The sequence below is a fragment of the Motacilla alba genome, chromosome 1 (assembly GCF_015832195.1).
Source record: "Motacilla alba alba isolate MOTALB_02 chromosome 1, Motacilla_alba_V1.0_pri, whole genome shotgun sequence".
Taxonomy (NCBI): Eukaryota; Metazoa; Chordata; class Aves; order Passeriformes; family Motacillidae; genus Motacilla; species Motacilla alba.
In genome coordinates, this window is record NC_052016.1 from 36,115,247 (window position 1) to 36,128,334 (window position 13,088).

The 13,088-nt window shown below is 44.0% G+C and overlaps 1 protein-coding gene across 2 annotated transcripts; it reads right to left on the bottom strand.

Annotated features, from left to right (window-relative positions):
- Positions 1-28: 28 nt before the first annotated feature.
- LOC119700192 (cystatin-A-like) lies at positions 29-13,058 on the bottom strand. Of its 2 annotated transcripts, XM_038135232.1 has the most exons (5): positions 10,187-13,058; positions 9,914-9,990; positions 7,301-7,485; positions 2,372-2,473; positions 29-305 (listed from the first exon to the last, which is right to left on the bottom strand). In XM_038135232.1, exons 3-5 carry the CDS (start codon positions 7,463-7,465, stop codon positions 177-179), a joined length of 396 nt encoding a protein of 131 aa, XP_037991160.1. In that variant the 5' UTR covers positions 7,466-7,485; positions 9,914-9,990; positions 10,187-13,058; the 3' UTR covers positions 29-176. The 2 variants fall into 2 exon arrangements, with proteins under 2 accessions (XP_037991160.1, XP_037992029.1); XM_038136101.1 differs by lacking the exon at positions 9,914-9,990 and having other exon boundaries at positions 11,189-13,058.
- Between the last annotated feature and the right edge of the window lie 30 nt (positions 13,059-13,088).

The following is a 13,088-nucleotide window of genomic DNA, read 5'->3' on the forward strand; positions in this document are numbered from 1 at the left end:
TATCTTAATTAAAAATACTTGATTTTAGTCTTGTGGCAGATATGAAAGATAACAAGAGAAAGATCAGCAGCAAAAGGAAAGTATGGACAACAGCTTTCCAAACTTATTTTATTTACTGTCATGGGCAGAATCCCCCATAGGATTTGCGGAGGTGAGGCACTGCAACACATCTTGTCTTAGAAGTAGGTCAGAGGGTCATCTCTGGTTTTGCCAGTCTGAAAACTGACAAGGCTGGGACCTAGGTTCTCATGAGGAAGACTCTGAAACACCTTTAAGTGGACATATTCAGCATCAGAAACTTGGACCTAGAAACCAGAAGAGCGGGGAAGTGAGGATCATGGGCTCAAAGCAGGTTCAAACAAAAGGCTGTTCTTTACATTCTTGAAAGAACATCTTTGCTCGGGATCTTAATTTTAGATGTACCTTCATTTTTACTTAAACAACTCTTATCCAAGTCTGCATAGTAAGTGTTGGCAGAAACTGTCTACACCTGTAGAAAACTGTATTAAAACCCCTCAACCTCAGGTGAAGGGAAAATGAGCAGAACTGCTTGGGTGTGGAAGCACCAGAAGATGCAACAGGAGAAAGGTTTTGATGATGTCCTATTTCAGTCACCAGGATGCCAGCACATTTGCTCACAGCTTCCTGACACACTCCTAGGAGACAAGAGACAATGAGGAAACCTCCATGATTTGGGGGTGGGACACAGTGCAGACACCATGTCAGCTCCCAAAGGGTACAGAACAATCTAATACAGGAAGACCAGCACATGGTCCTGAGAAGCAATGACAACCTGAAAGCCAGGATCCCTGGTCTGCAGAGTTACTCCAAACACATCAGTGCCTGAACGGGGAACCTGACATATCCTGGTGCTTTTGGGAGTGCATGGGAATGCCTGGAATAAATACTCTTCCAAAGAAATTCACCTTCCTCCCTAGAAAGTCCTCACATAAAGACTTGGTAGGAAGCTGTAAAATTTCATTCTTAAAGAGCCAAGCACAACAGGTGCTAAACTCTCCCTTGGTGAGGGACATGGAAACTTTAATGCCTTAGGCTCCAAGAGGTTTTTACATGCCTTCTGGTGGCTGCAGTGGGGCACTATGCTTGGTCTGGGTTGCATCTCAGCTGTAAGTCTGCTGGTAAAACATCAGTGAGGTGGAAGAAATATAAAAGAATGAATTTTATATCAGAAATATAAAAGAATGAATTTTGTGACAGAGTTTGTTCCAGTTAATGCTAAAATGAGGATGTATTCCATCAGTGATGTTTTCCATCACTGGTAAAATTGGGAAAGAAGAGATGAATCATCAATTTCCAGTGTTACAAATGGATTTCTTCCAAGTTCAGTAATCTTTGTTTCTGAGTTAAGAGTTCTTTTAAGGAAGCACTTGGGAAAGAAGAAGGTTTGGCAGCATCTGTCCTTAGTTGATCCCCTTCCTGGGGTCAACTAAGTATGAGCAGTGTGGAGCTAATGCTCAGTGTCTCTCTGCAGAATTATTCTCCCCCAGACATTACAGGCCAATTCCTCTAATAAAAGAATTATTCCAGTTCCCTTGGAATATGACATACCCTGCCAGGCATGTGCCCACACACACGTAAGGTTTCAGCAGTCACAGGCCATGCCTGCTCTGCTCCAGAAGGCCAGCCTGCTGCTCAGCAGTGCTTGCTGGCCTTCAGATGAAAAATACACCCAGCCATTTCTTCTGTGCTACTTCACAGAAAGCTGCTCACATCCATCAGTCAGGGTTTCCAGTAGAGGAGGAATGGTGCTATCACAGGGCTCCAAATTAAGCATTACCCATTTTTCCTCTGCAGCAGCAGGGGTGGTTTTGAAAATACAGAAAGAACCAGCAGGCAGGCTGTGTACCTCTGCAGCACCTGACACATCAAAAACCAAAACATCAACACACCTGCTTGCATGCAAAACTAGTCAGCAGACATGTGTGCACTGCATTACAAAATGGACTCTATCTGTCCATCAGTTCCTCAAGCTGACTTCAATTTCATCCCAACAAACACAACTGAAGGACTTAGATACTATTTTGCCTTGAAAGGAAACAGGAGACCAGTTATGACTTGTTGATATAATTTGAGTGGGGAAGGCAATCTATAGTCCTTGAGGGGGATGATCCCAAGAAGCTTACCAGTCACATCTGAATAAGCATAGGGCATGTTTTATAATATTTATATTCCTACTTACAGTAGTGCCAAACAGAGGAATTTTATTAAGCCTGTGGAGGTAATCCCCACTTCTGTTACTCACATCAGATGGTTTCCTATGATGTTTGCTTCTCTTTCTAGCTGTAAGCCACTCTGCAAGTCACCTGTATCATTTAATTCCAAAACACTCCCTCCTACAATATATACAAACCTTAATAAAGTACATTGTCCCAGCAACCACTTGAGTCTTATATGCTATGGCTGTAAAGACACCACAGTTCATGTTTGCCCGGCTTTCAAACTGTGGCTTCACCTGTAAAAAGAAAGGGAAAAATGATTGGCAGGTTGATACTTAGGGATTTCTTTCACATATACCACTCCAATTTTCATCCTTCCACACATACTCCCTTAACAAAACTCCATAAAGTGATTGAGGGCACCCTCAAGCCCCTCACCCAAATCATCAATAAAGATATTAATCAGAACTGGCCCAAACACTGAGCCCTGGGTGCACCACCTCTGACCAGCCAGGTGTAACCACCTCTCCCTGGCCTAGCCATCCAGCCAGTTTTTTCACCCAGTGAGTAGTGCACCTGTCCAGGCTTCTTCAGTAGAATGCTGCAGGAACTGGACTCATAGGCTTTACTGAGGTTCAGGGAAACAACATCCACAGCCTTTCCCTCATCCACTAGGCAGGTCATGGAAAGAGATCAGGTTGGTCAAGCAGAACCTGCCTTGCATGAACCCATCCTGGCTGGGCTTGAATCCCTGGTTGCCCTGCACACGCTGTGTGATGGCACAGAGGATGAGCTGTTCCTTGACCTTCCCTGGCACTGAGGTCAGCCTGACAGGTCTGTAGTTCCCTGGATCCTTCTTCCTACCATTCTTGTAGATGTTCTTTTAGAGGGGCATCAAATTAGCCAAACTCCAGTTGTGTGAGACCTCCCTGGTTCACCAGGACCACTGGTAAATCATGGACAGTGGCTTGGAGAGCTCTTCCATGAGCTCCCTCAGTACCCTCAGGTGGCTTCCATCCAGTTCCATAGATTGACACATGTTTAAGTGGAGAAGCAGGTCACTGTTTCCTGCTGGATTGTGGGAGCTTCATTGTGTTCCTTGTCTCTGTCTTACAGCTCAGGGAGCTGGTAGAAAAACTGGTCTGACTATTAATGATTGAGATTAAAAAGGCTTTAAGTACCTCATCCTTTTCTTTATTTTTTGTAGCAATGATTTCCTCAACATCCAGCAAATTATGGAGATTCTCCTTAGCCCTCTTCTTGTTGCTTATGTATTCATAAGAACACTTTTTGTCATTGCTTTTGGCAGTGACCAGAGTTAAGTTCTAACAGGGCTTTTGCCTTTCTGACTTTCTGCATAACTTTACAACACCTTTGTAATCCTCCTGAATTGCCTGCCCCATCTTCCAAAGCTTATAAACTCTATTTTTTACCCTGGGTTCCAGCCAAAACCCTCTGTTCAGCCTGTCTTCTTCCCCACCAGTTTGTCTTTTGGCACATGGGGACACCCTGCTCTTGCACCTTTAGGATTTCCTTCTTGAAGAATGCCCAGCCTTCCTGGATCTCTCTGCCCTTCAGGACTGCCTCCCAAGGGACTCTTTCAACCAGTCTGCCAAACAGGCCAAAGTCTTCCCTCCAGAAGTCCAAGGCAGTGGTTTTGCTATTGCCCTTCCTTACTTCTCCAAGAAATAAAAACTCTCCCATTTCATGATCGCTGCATGACCACCACACAGAAAGCAGAGACAGTCTCTCCTAGGCTGTGTGATGCGGTGTCCCTCTGCACATGACAGCCACGCTGATGACTGGATGCATGAGTGAGTTTGGGCAGAGGAGCAGTGTCAGTGCCAGCCTGCTCAGGCCGCCCTGGGCCGGGCCAGCAGCACCTCAGCACTTCTCACCACCCACCTGTTTCACAGGAACCCACTGAATTAATTAACTTTCCCAGTACAAGCATCTACAGCTGGCTGCCACTCCCATGACAAGCCTTCCTAGCAGGAAGATGAAAATCATCCAAGGAACATCCAGATTGTTTCCAAAGAGCCAGATATTGTCATCCTGTTCAGCTTCCTCATGATCTCTTACCCTGCTCTTTTGCTGAGTAGCTTCCACAGAGTTTCCATCCCCAGGAACAGACAACTATACTTTCAGCTGAGGAGCTGCTAACTCAGGCAAACCAGAGAAATTTTAATTCCCAACAACCTTCCAGCTGACCGGGGCAGGGGCCTCCTAGAATGCTCATAAGTGGCAACTTTTGGTGCATGATATTCCTCTCTCGGAACAAAACAAACAAAGCCACTTCTCTTCAGTTTTGCTCTCTCTCCTCTGGCCACTATATCCCCCATTTGTTATTTACAGACAGCCTTCAATAAAATCCAGAAGGCAAACAGCTCCTTAATCCTCCAGTGAAAAAATATAATGTTCCTAAGCTCTTATCTAACAGCATCCTAAACCCAAAACGTTCCTCAGTTTTGGGCAACAGCTGTAAAACAGGGAGATCAAATAAATAACATTCTTCAGCTCACTAAGGATGGCTAGAGACAAGGCACAGGTATAAGTAAATAATTATGTAATCCCATGAGCAGACAGACCTTGAGCATCGCAAGTTCTGCAAACATTTCACAGCTTCACTGAAGTCACAGGAATTGCTCAGCAGAGCATAAAAGCCCCCCAGATTGCTTCGTTAAAAGGTGATACTTATGCTGGAAGGATAGCAGATTTCCCCAGCATAAGGTTTCCATAAGAATATTTTCCTTAGAGAACTATACCAAACTCTCTGCAAAGGGGGAAAGGACAGGAAGCGTTCTCTCTCCTGCTCTCAGCACAGGGCAGAAATTTCACCTTTCAGAAAATAAAGAGCAAAGAACAATAGGTTTTCATTTTCCTGAAGATACTGAGAACAAAAGAACACTAAAATTAGGATCAGTCCTTTTCTGGAATTAAACAGAAACTTTGCTCTATCCACATTTCAGATTCCATGTGTGCCCTGTACTCTGGGAGCATTAGCACTGCCTGAAACCAGCATTCACATTTTCAAGTGCCTATTCGCTCATGGACAGCCAAGTGCTGTGGTTTCACCTCCAATACACACTGCAAGACTTCTGATTACCCATAACTAACACAGCCCAGCATTGAAAACGAAGCTCAGTATCTGGTATGGTGCTTGAGGCATTTCACAGACTCATTAATTAAATTTCACAGCCCTCAGCTGGCCCCATCTTAAACATGAGGAAACAAGAATGGCAAATACACAAAGGTGCTACAAGTCCCTTGCTAGGGTCTCCCCTCCATAGCTAAAAGGGAATTTCTGATCTCTGCAAGTGCTGTTCCTTCAAACATTCCTGTTAGCATAGAAGGAACAGTGGTATTGTTCCCAAGTAATTCAGTCAGTGCCCCCAAACAACTGTAGATCAAACAACTGTAGATCATCCATTTCTCTTTCTGCTCTGCAGTAAATCATCTCTGACTAACCCATTACCCCACACTCCAGCCCTCCCTCATGTACATGTGCCCATCTCTGGTGACCCCAGCTGTGACTGACCAATAAAGCCCTATAATGGAAGAAGGCTCAGAGGAGCTGGGGAGGGTGACGTTCCACCCATGAAACTGAGGGAATAATGCAGGGTGTGACTGACCACAGCTTTTGCAAATAAGCTGACAATCTCAACACAAAGGTTGACCACAGGGTGTTTTTGATAAATAGCTCTGTCAGTGGAGGGGGTCATGTGGTCATGTAACTCCCCGAGTTCAGTAAGAGAAAGCGAACACACCCTGAGTTAGCCAGACCAGCATGGGGGGAGTGAACACATGGCTCTGCCCAACCCTGAGGATAAAAACTAAATGGTTGGACAGAAGAATTTTGAAGAAAACTGCTGGTTAGAGCTGACTTCAACCCACATCCCCCTTCCCAGTCACTGAGGATGCCCAGTGGGGTGACACAGAGGGTGTCGTACACCGGGAGTGCTGAACATCCTGGTATTCTCAGAGAACTGGGATTGAAGTTGCTACATTTTGCTAAAAGTAACTTAGACCTGTATCAAGTTACCAGCATATTTGTATCACTCTGCTAAATCAGACACCTCATGTAACAAAGAGTGTCTTCTAACCCGTAAACTGAATGTTAAAGTTATCCCCTCCACCTGTGGACTACAGAAAAGAGCCCTGTTAGAGTGCTGGGCTGCCTGAGAGTACAGTTGCAAAATCACAGAAGATGTGGAAGGATGCTGGTGCAAACTCCGTCCTCGGTGGCACAGCAAAGGAGAGCACTGGGAGCCTTGCACATCAGGTATAGTGAGTGTGCTGCAGTATTTGCCAATGCATTCAGCCCTGCTACTTCCTATTTTTGTTTCCTCAAAGAGTGCCTGAGTGCAATTGCCAAAGGGACAAGAACTCGTCTTTCAGAGGCAGAAGGGTGGAGACAACTGGGTGGGTGAGAAGCCCTTTCATTCCTCAGGATGCATTTTATACTTTCTTTAAGAAGAGCTGCTGCACTGCAGGGCATTAGAGGATCTGCAGAGGTGCTGCTCACACAGCTGCTCCAGTTCAGGACCACTGCCTGTAACCAACCACCTGACAACTGGGCTCACTTAGTGGCCTGCCTTGTGCCAAGTTCATCTTGCCCCACCAGCAGCCCCTGTATCACAGCTGTGACTCTAGAAAACACTTAGTGCCAGCAGGGAACACACAGTTTAAAAGTTTTGTCCTGCATTTATAATTCTTACCTGCATCCCAGCATGTTGTTTTGTCCTATGCAGTTCTTCACTGAGGAATGAACTCTACCAGGTACAACCTCTTCCCTTCCAATATGCCACCTCTCATTTCAAACAAGTGACCTCACTGCTGGCATAGCAGAGCTGGGCTTGGAACTTCACACAGACATTTACTGAAGGTAGCCAGTTCCATGCCTGGCCATGGACAAAGAGGAGACAGAGAAGTGGCTTGTCTCAGTCTTAACCAAGGCACTTCCTACATAGAATGCTGAAAAAACCCTGCCAGTCAAGGGGATTCCCACTTTCAGCATGAGCCTCTGCAGTTTAAAACCTGGCTCAGTCCCAGGCTTTACACATGCTTCATGAATGACCTCTTTGCACACAAGTAACTTAATCTAGAGAGAGGGTACAACTCACCTGGTTAACAAGCTGCTGAACTTCTGGAGTAGCTGGCTTGGTGTCAGATAAGCCCCCAGGCATCATGGTGGCAGGTGACTTTTCTGAACCGATGAGTGGCTCTGAAGAGAGAAGTTCAGCGCAGTCTGAGCAGAGTCCCCAGGCATCTCGCATATATACACACATGTGTCATGGAACCATGTGACCTGCAACACACGGAGCCTACCATTACTGAACTGGAAGAGACAAATGAGGAAAAGTGGGGGAAAAAGCAATGTAAAGCACTGGCAATATTACTAATAAATGTAAAAAGCACTTAAAGTAGTCTTTATGGTCTTCACATCCAAAAGAAAAGCAAACATCAGCCCCCAGTTGCCCTCATCTTAAAGAGAGTTGGTTTAGGCTGCAGCTGGAACCTCTTGCCTCTCCACCCGTGTGCAGATGACTAGGCTGAGCTCTTGGGAAACAGATCAAAGACACACCCAGTATTTCCCAACACCTTTACTGATCAGAGGAAAGGATGCAGCTCTCAATATCCTTCTAAGTGGGGAAACAGGAGCAGATAGCATCTTACATTCAGTGACTTCACTTTCCTCCGCCTGACCAAAAAGGTGCCAAGGTAAACACCAGCATCAGAAGTAGAAAATAATTCAATCCCAGATTCAGGTAAGTACTGCAAATAAGGCATTTCTGCTTCTTTCCCATCAAACCAAGAGTTGCATTCAGGCAATCATAATAGCAACTGAATGTGTAATAAAATCTACTTTTGAACTCCAGTGCCAATTTCCTGGAAGACAAAGTACAATCAAAAAAACACAAAAGCTGTCCCATTTTGAACGTACGCTGTTGGAGCAGATCACATGAGAACATATAGTCAGAAGTATTCATTCTGCAGTTTCAGTCACATGGCACAGTCACACTCACAAATGTGAATGTACAAAGCTCAAATCCTACTGGGGAAGGCTAATAACTGCTAGCAGCCCTCCCTGGTAAGGGAGAACTAACACTTCAAGACTACAGAAAAAAATTAGTCCCTGTCAATATTTCTGCCATCCCCCTCTCTAGCAAATAAGAGGAGTGTTGTTCCAGAACAAGGACCAGAGAAGCAGAAACAGACCAGACGCTTTTTAGTCTGTAGGGACAGGTACATGGGAACAGGTAAAATGAGAATATATACTGCACACAGGCAATGGGCATTTCTGCTGGGATCAGCATTAGGGAATTTGCTAGGAAGAGGTGGATTTATGGCCATAGCAACAAACTTATCTGTGTTCTACCCATACTACTGAACCTCCTTGTCACAGATAACAAATGATGCAAGACACTGTAAAAAGTACTTCAGATCTGACTTCAAGGCCTGGTTTTGGTACAAAGCCCCTGAGACTGGGAAACTGGGGCTGTAGGGGCCCTACACTCAACAGTATTGATTAGTATTACAGCACGTTACTGAAAAAGACATTGCAGAATTTTCCAGACTTGAGCAGCAGTGCTATGTAAGTGGACAAAAAGCATTTGAGGAAAAATCATTGTCCTGAGACAATATTTTTTGTGAACAGAGAGAAAAATCCTTCCAGTTCTCAGGAATAAAGGGAGTGACAGCTGTTAAAACTGGAATTCTGCCACTTTCACCAGCTTCTCTCCAGATGAGGAGTTCCTCAGAGCCCTATTCATGGAGCTGATGACAACTCAAACCTTCTTTTGCCTAAGACCCTGCTGATTCACTCAAATGCTGATCATGTTCCACCACCTGTGCCTTATTCATACAGCAGGACAGATAAATTAAGGATCTGGAAGAGCCAGTTCACCTTACTGAGGCCAGAAATCAAAGAATGTGTCCAACTACTACACAGCACCAGTGCTAAAACAGGGTATTTTATAAACCTCTCCACTCACCAGGATACAGATCCTGCTAACTTCCTTGGGAAGGGATGTTAAGATTCCCCAGGGCAGCAGTACCTTTCTGGAGAACTCTTGATTCTGTCTAGCAACAAATACACTGAGCACAAAGTCTAGGAGGGTTCACTTATAATCTTGGAAAGACTCTAGAAACTAAAGATATTAATGTTGCATGGAAATCATTCACTGGACTACATATTTCTGGGTTTGCTGTTTTTTACTTGAAAGCATAACAACTTTTTTTTTTCCCCAGAATGCACAGTCATGCAAGAAGGGAAAAAAAATCAAGACTGATTGTCAGCAAGTTGATGCTGAAGTTTACAGAGACAAATCAGACTGTTTCCTTTCCACGGCAGTGCTAATGACTGTTCCAAAATGCAGTGATATTTCTAAGATGGGATGCAGTACTCATCCTGCACAAGTATTTCATGAAACCACTTTGATGTGCTGACATTTCACAGACCTGTGATCAAAGATGACCACAGGCAATTGATCAGCCTTATCTGGGACAACCCGCACCTCCACCCATCCCTCTCTACACTAAGTTTCGGATGTAATGAAGCAGGATTTGGAACACTGCCTTGAAAAGAACAGCCACTCCCACGCCCTCTCTTGCACAACAAGGTGAGTGTGCCCCCTGTAGTGTTTGAGACGTGGCTGGTATCACATCCCAGGCCAGGCTACACTCTCCATCAGCACAACTGCCAGCTTCCCCTCACGTCACTGTGCTGCTGTTACCTTGGAGAATCTCTGCTGGGACACCACCACTGGCATTCTGTACAGCTTTGAAGCTGAGTAACATCTTGCACCATGTACTATTCCAAAACAGAAGAAACAGATCTTTACCACTTGCAGGCCACTACTCCCTGGTCCTGTTTAAGCAATTTTAAGAGTGCCAAGCTATTGTTGATAACAACGCCAGTACAAAACAAAGCAAACAAAATAAAATATAAAAAAGCCTCCACCAAAATCCAAACCCCAGGGTTATGTATTTACAAGTAATTTTTATACCAGGAATGAAGTCAGCTCTGTAGAAATGATTGTGAAAGCCAAGTCAGTAAGGTCAGTCTTCTGGTTTCACAGTGACATGTAATTGTGGCTGGACATGACACATGGTCTGAATGTCTTTAAGAGCTTCTAGAGGAAAGCAGCCCTCCATGTATCAGATGAAGATCTATTTTCATCCTCACAGGAACAACAGCCTTGATTTTCAACGTGCTGGTCTGCAAAATAGGTTTCGCCTCCTGCTACCCATCCTGATTTTGAAAGATTTGTCACATCGTACATGAAAAAGGGTCAACAGAAACCTGACCTTCAGCAGCACAAAGTTATCACAGCCCAGCCTATGTTGAGCCTCTTCCTCTCAGTCTGCTTCAAGACAACTGAAATCTACTGTAAAAAATATTCTATAAAGAAATTACCAGTTTCATCAGTCTTTCATGCCTACAGGCTGCAGAAGACAACAGCACTGAACGCTAGAAAAAGAACAACACCTCTTTCTGTTTCACAGAAGGAAAGATGCACAAGCTTGAGAGGACTTTCCAAGCATGCGGGATCTGCCCACCTCTATTCACCACTTGCAAGCAACGGGAAAGCCGCAGGACAGGAAGCAAGGCACCCACAGGACTCTGGACACAGCCATCAGCTGTGCTCAAATGCCATTACTTGCAGAAACAGAGGTTAAAACCAGGGAAAGGATGAAATTCTGCAGTTTGTAGGGTCCACTATTTGACCCCCATATGACAGCAAACAGCCCAGTAACTTTGTAACTACCTCAACGGCAACGTTGAAGCAAGGTTCAATCCCTGACTAAACACCATCCTGGAATCCTCAGGGGCCCCTAGACACAAGAATTTACCTGCCTGTGTCCAGTGTGGCGCACAGCTCACAGCGATGCCATTTGCACACATGCCAAAACATTCCGCTCCACGCGCAGCTCTGAGGCTCTCAGGAACCAGCAGAGCTGTGTCCTACCCCGCACCCAAAGTGAAGCATGCAATTCCATTTACTCACCGTGTGTTCCATCAGGTTCAACAGCAACGTGAAACGGCCTCTGAGCCTCCTGACTGCCTGTGGACTACTGCAAGAGACACCCTCTGTGCTCAGAGCAAACTAAATAAAGCAATTCAATGTCTTACTGCAACCCTCTGTAGGCAAACACCCCAAGAAGGGATGCTGGGGATTTAGGAATCTTCTCAAAGTATCAGTTCTCCATACGTATTGGCCTTATATTCAAACTGAAAATAATTCTATGTTGGACTGATTTTTTGGGGTTGTGGGTTTTGGGGTTTTTTTAATAGTTTCCTCATAACTAATGCAAAAAAGAAAAAAAAAATCTGTGTATCACATCCATTTCACAGGTCATTTATCACAGCATCTGCTTAAGTGAAGAAGCTTTCCACAACAGCTGAGAAAACATCTGGATGGATAAAGGAAGACAATGATTAATTCTCATTACAGTCTCTAGTTTATACAGAAATAAAAAATTATATTTCAAGACTATTGATCCAAGTCTATACACGTTCGTAGAAGTTTCTATTGTACAATTGGCTTAAAAGGAGAATTTGTCCTTGCAGTTGATACAAGCCCAGGAAAGAACAAATATTTTAGACACCTACACTAGAGGTCAATAATAAAGTACCAACTTTGAAATCAAAACTTACTGTTCTCAACATCTTATTAATTGACTATCATCTCCTTTTGAAATTTCATTGGTGCCAATTTAGCCCAGACTGATGAGCAGTATTTGATTTACACTTTGATGGTAAGCAATTATAAGAATTTAACAACTGAAGAACAAACACATTTTCTGCTTTCAGAGTTGCAGAAAAACAATGAGAAATCTTTAAGAATGAGTGCTCCAACTCAAAGTTCTGCATAAAGCAGTACCTTGAGAAAAAAGAAGGAAAAAAATTAAGTTTGAACATAAGGATTTACATCCTCAAAGATTTAAAATATATTTCTACCTCATTCTCAAAAAAAAGGTGAGACAAAATGACCCTGGTGCCTAAAAATAAAAGGCCTCCAAGCAGTTTGAGTCTTTACTGCACAAACAACTATAAAACAGATGCTGCTGCACAGATCTTTGCCAGCTCTCAGTAACACAGGTACATTCCTTCATTTATATCCCATTCCCTATGTATTCAAAGCTTTAGGGATGTGAGAGTATATCCAGTAATTTCATTGCTATTGCTGAATTCCAAAGTGTTTGCAAGACAGGGACAGTATTTTTAGGGCTCTGTTTAAGTTCAGTGGTTCTTAAGATCATATCAGCTGGCAACCACACAGACCTTGTCACTTGACTGTCAGCCTATCTGAGATAAATACAAAATAAAAAGTAAGAAGTAAAATATGCAGGTGTAATTGCAGCAATTCAGCTTTCCCCCTACTCATCTGCCTTCAAATGCTTGTTACTGCAGGGGTGCTGCATTCAAGCTTTGTAAACACAACACCATGGCCAGGATCGGCAGGATCAGGTATGCAAAGCTGTTTCCTCAGCTCAAACACAATTCACCTTTAGAACTACTCTTAAATATTCAGAGGGAGGAACAAAAAAGGGTCCCTGGACAGTCTCATTCCCAAATGAGACACATCTTCATCTCCAACCCAAAGTGGTTTAAATCGACTCCAAATTCCCTATATAAAGGAAAACTCCAGAACTTAGAAACACAGACCAAAGGGCAGTAAGCAACAGATGCTGCCTGTCAGCATTGCAGCAGCAATGGCAAACCTGTACCCACACACAGCTCTGAGCCACTGCTGCTTGTGTTGAGCAGTTCAGAACAAGGCTGGTAACTTCTTACTTTCAGAGATGCTGAACCTACTACACCTGCTGATCAGTCTGCAATTTTTATTTCCTTTCAGACTTCAGCAGATTATTTCCACAAAAAGACCACGTTCACTGATATTTTAG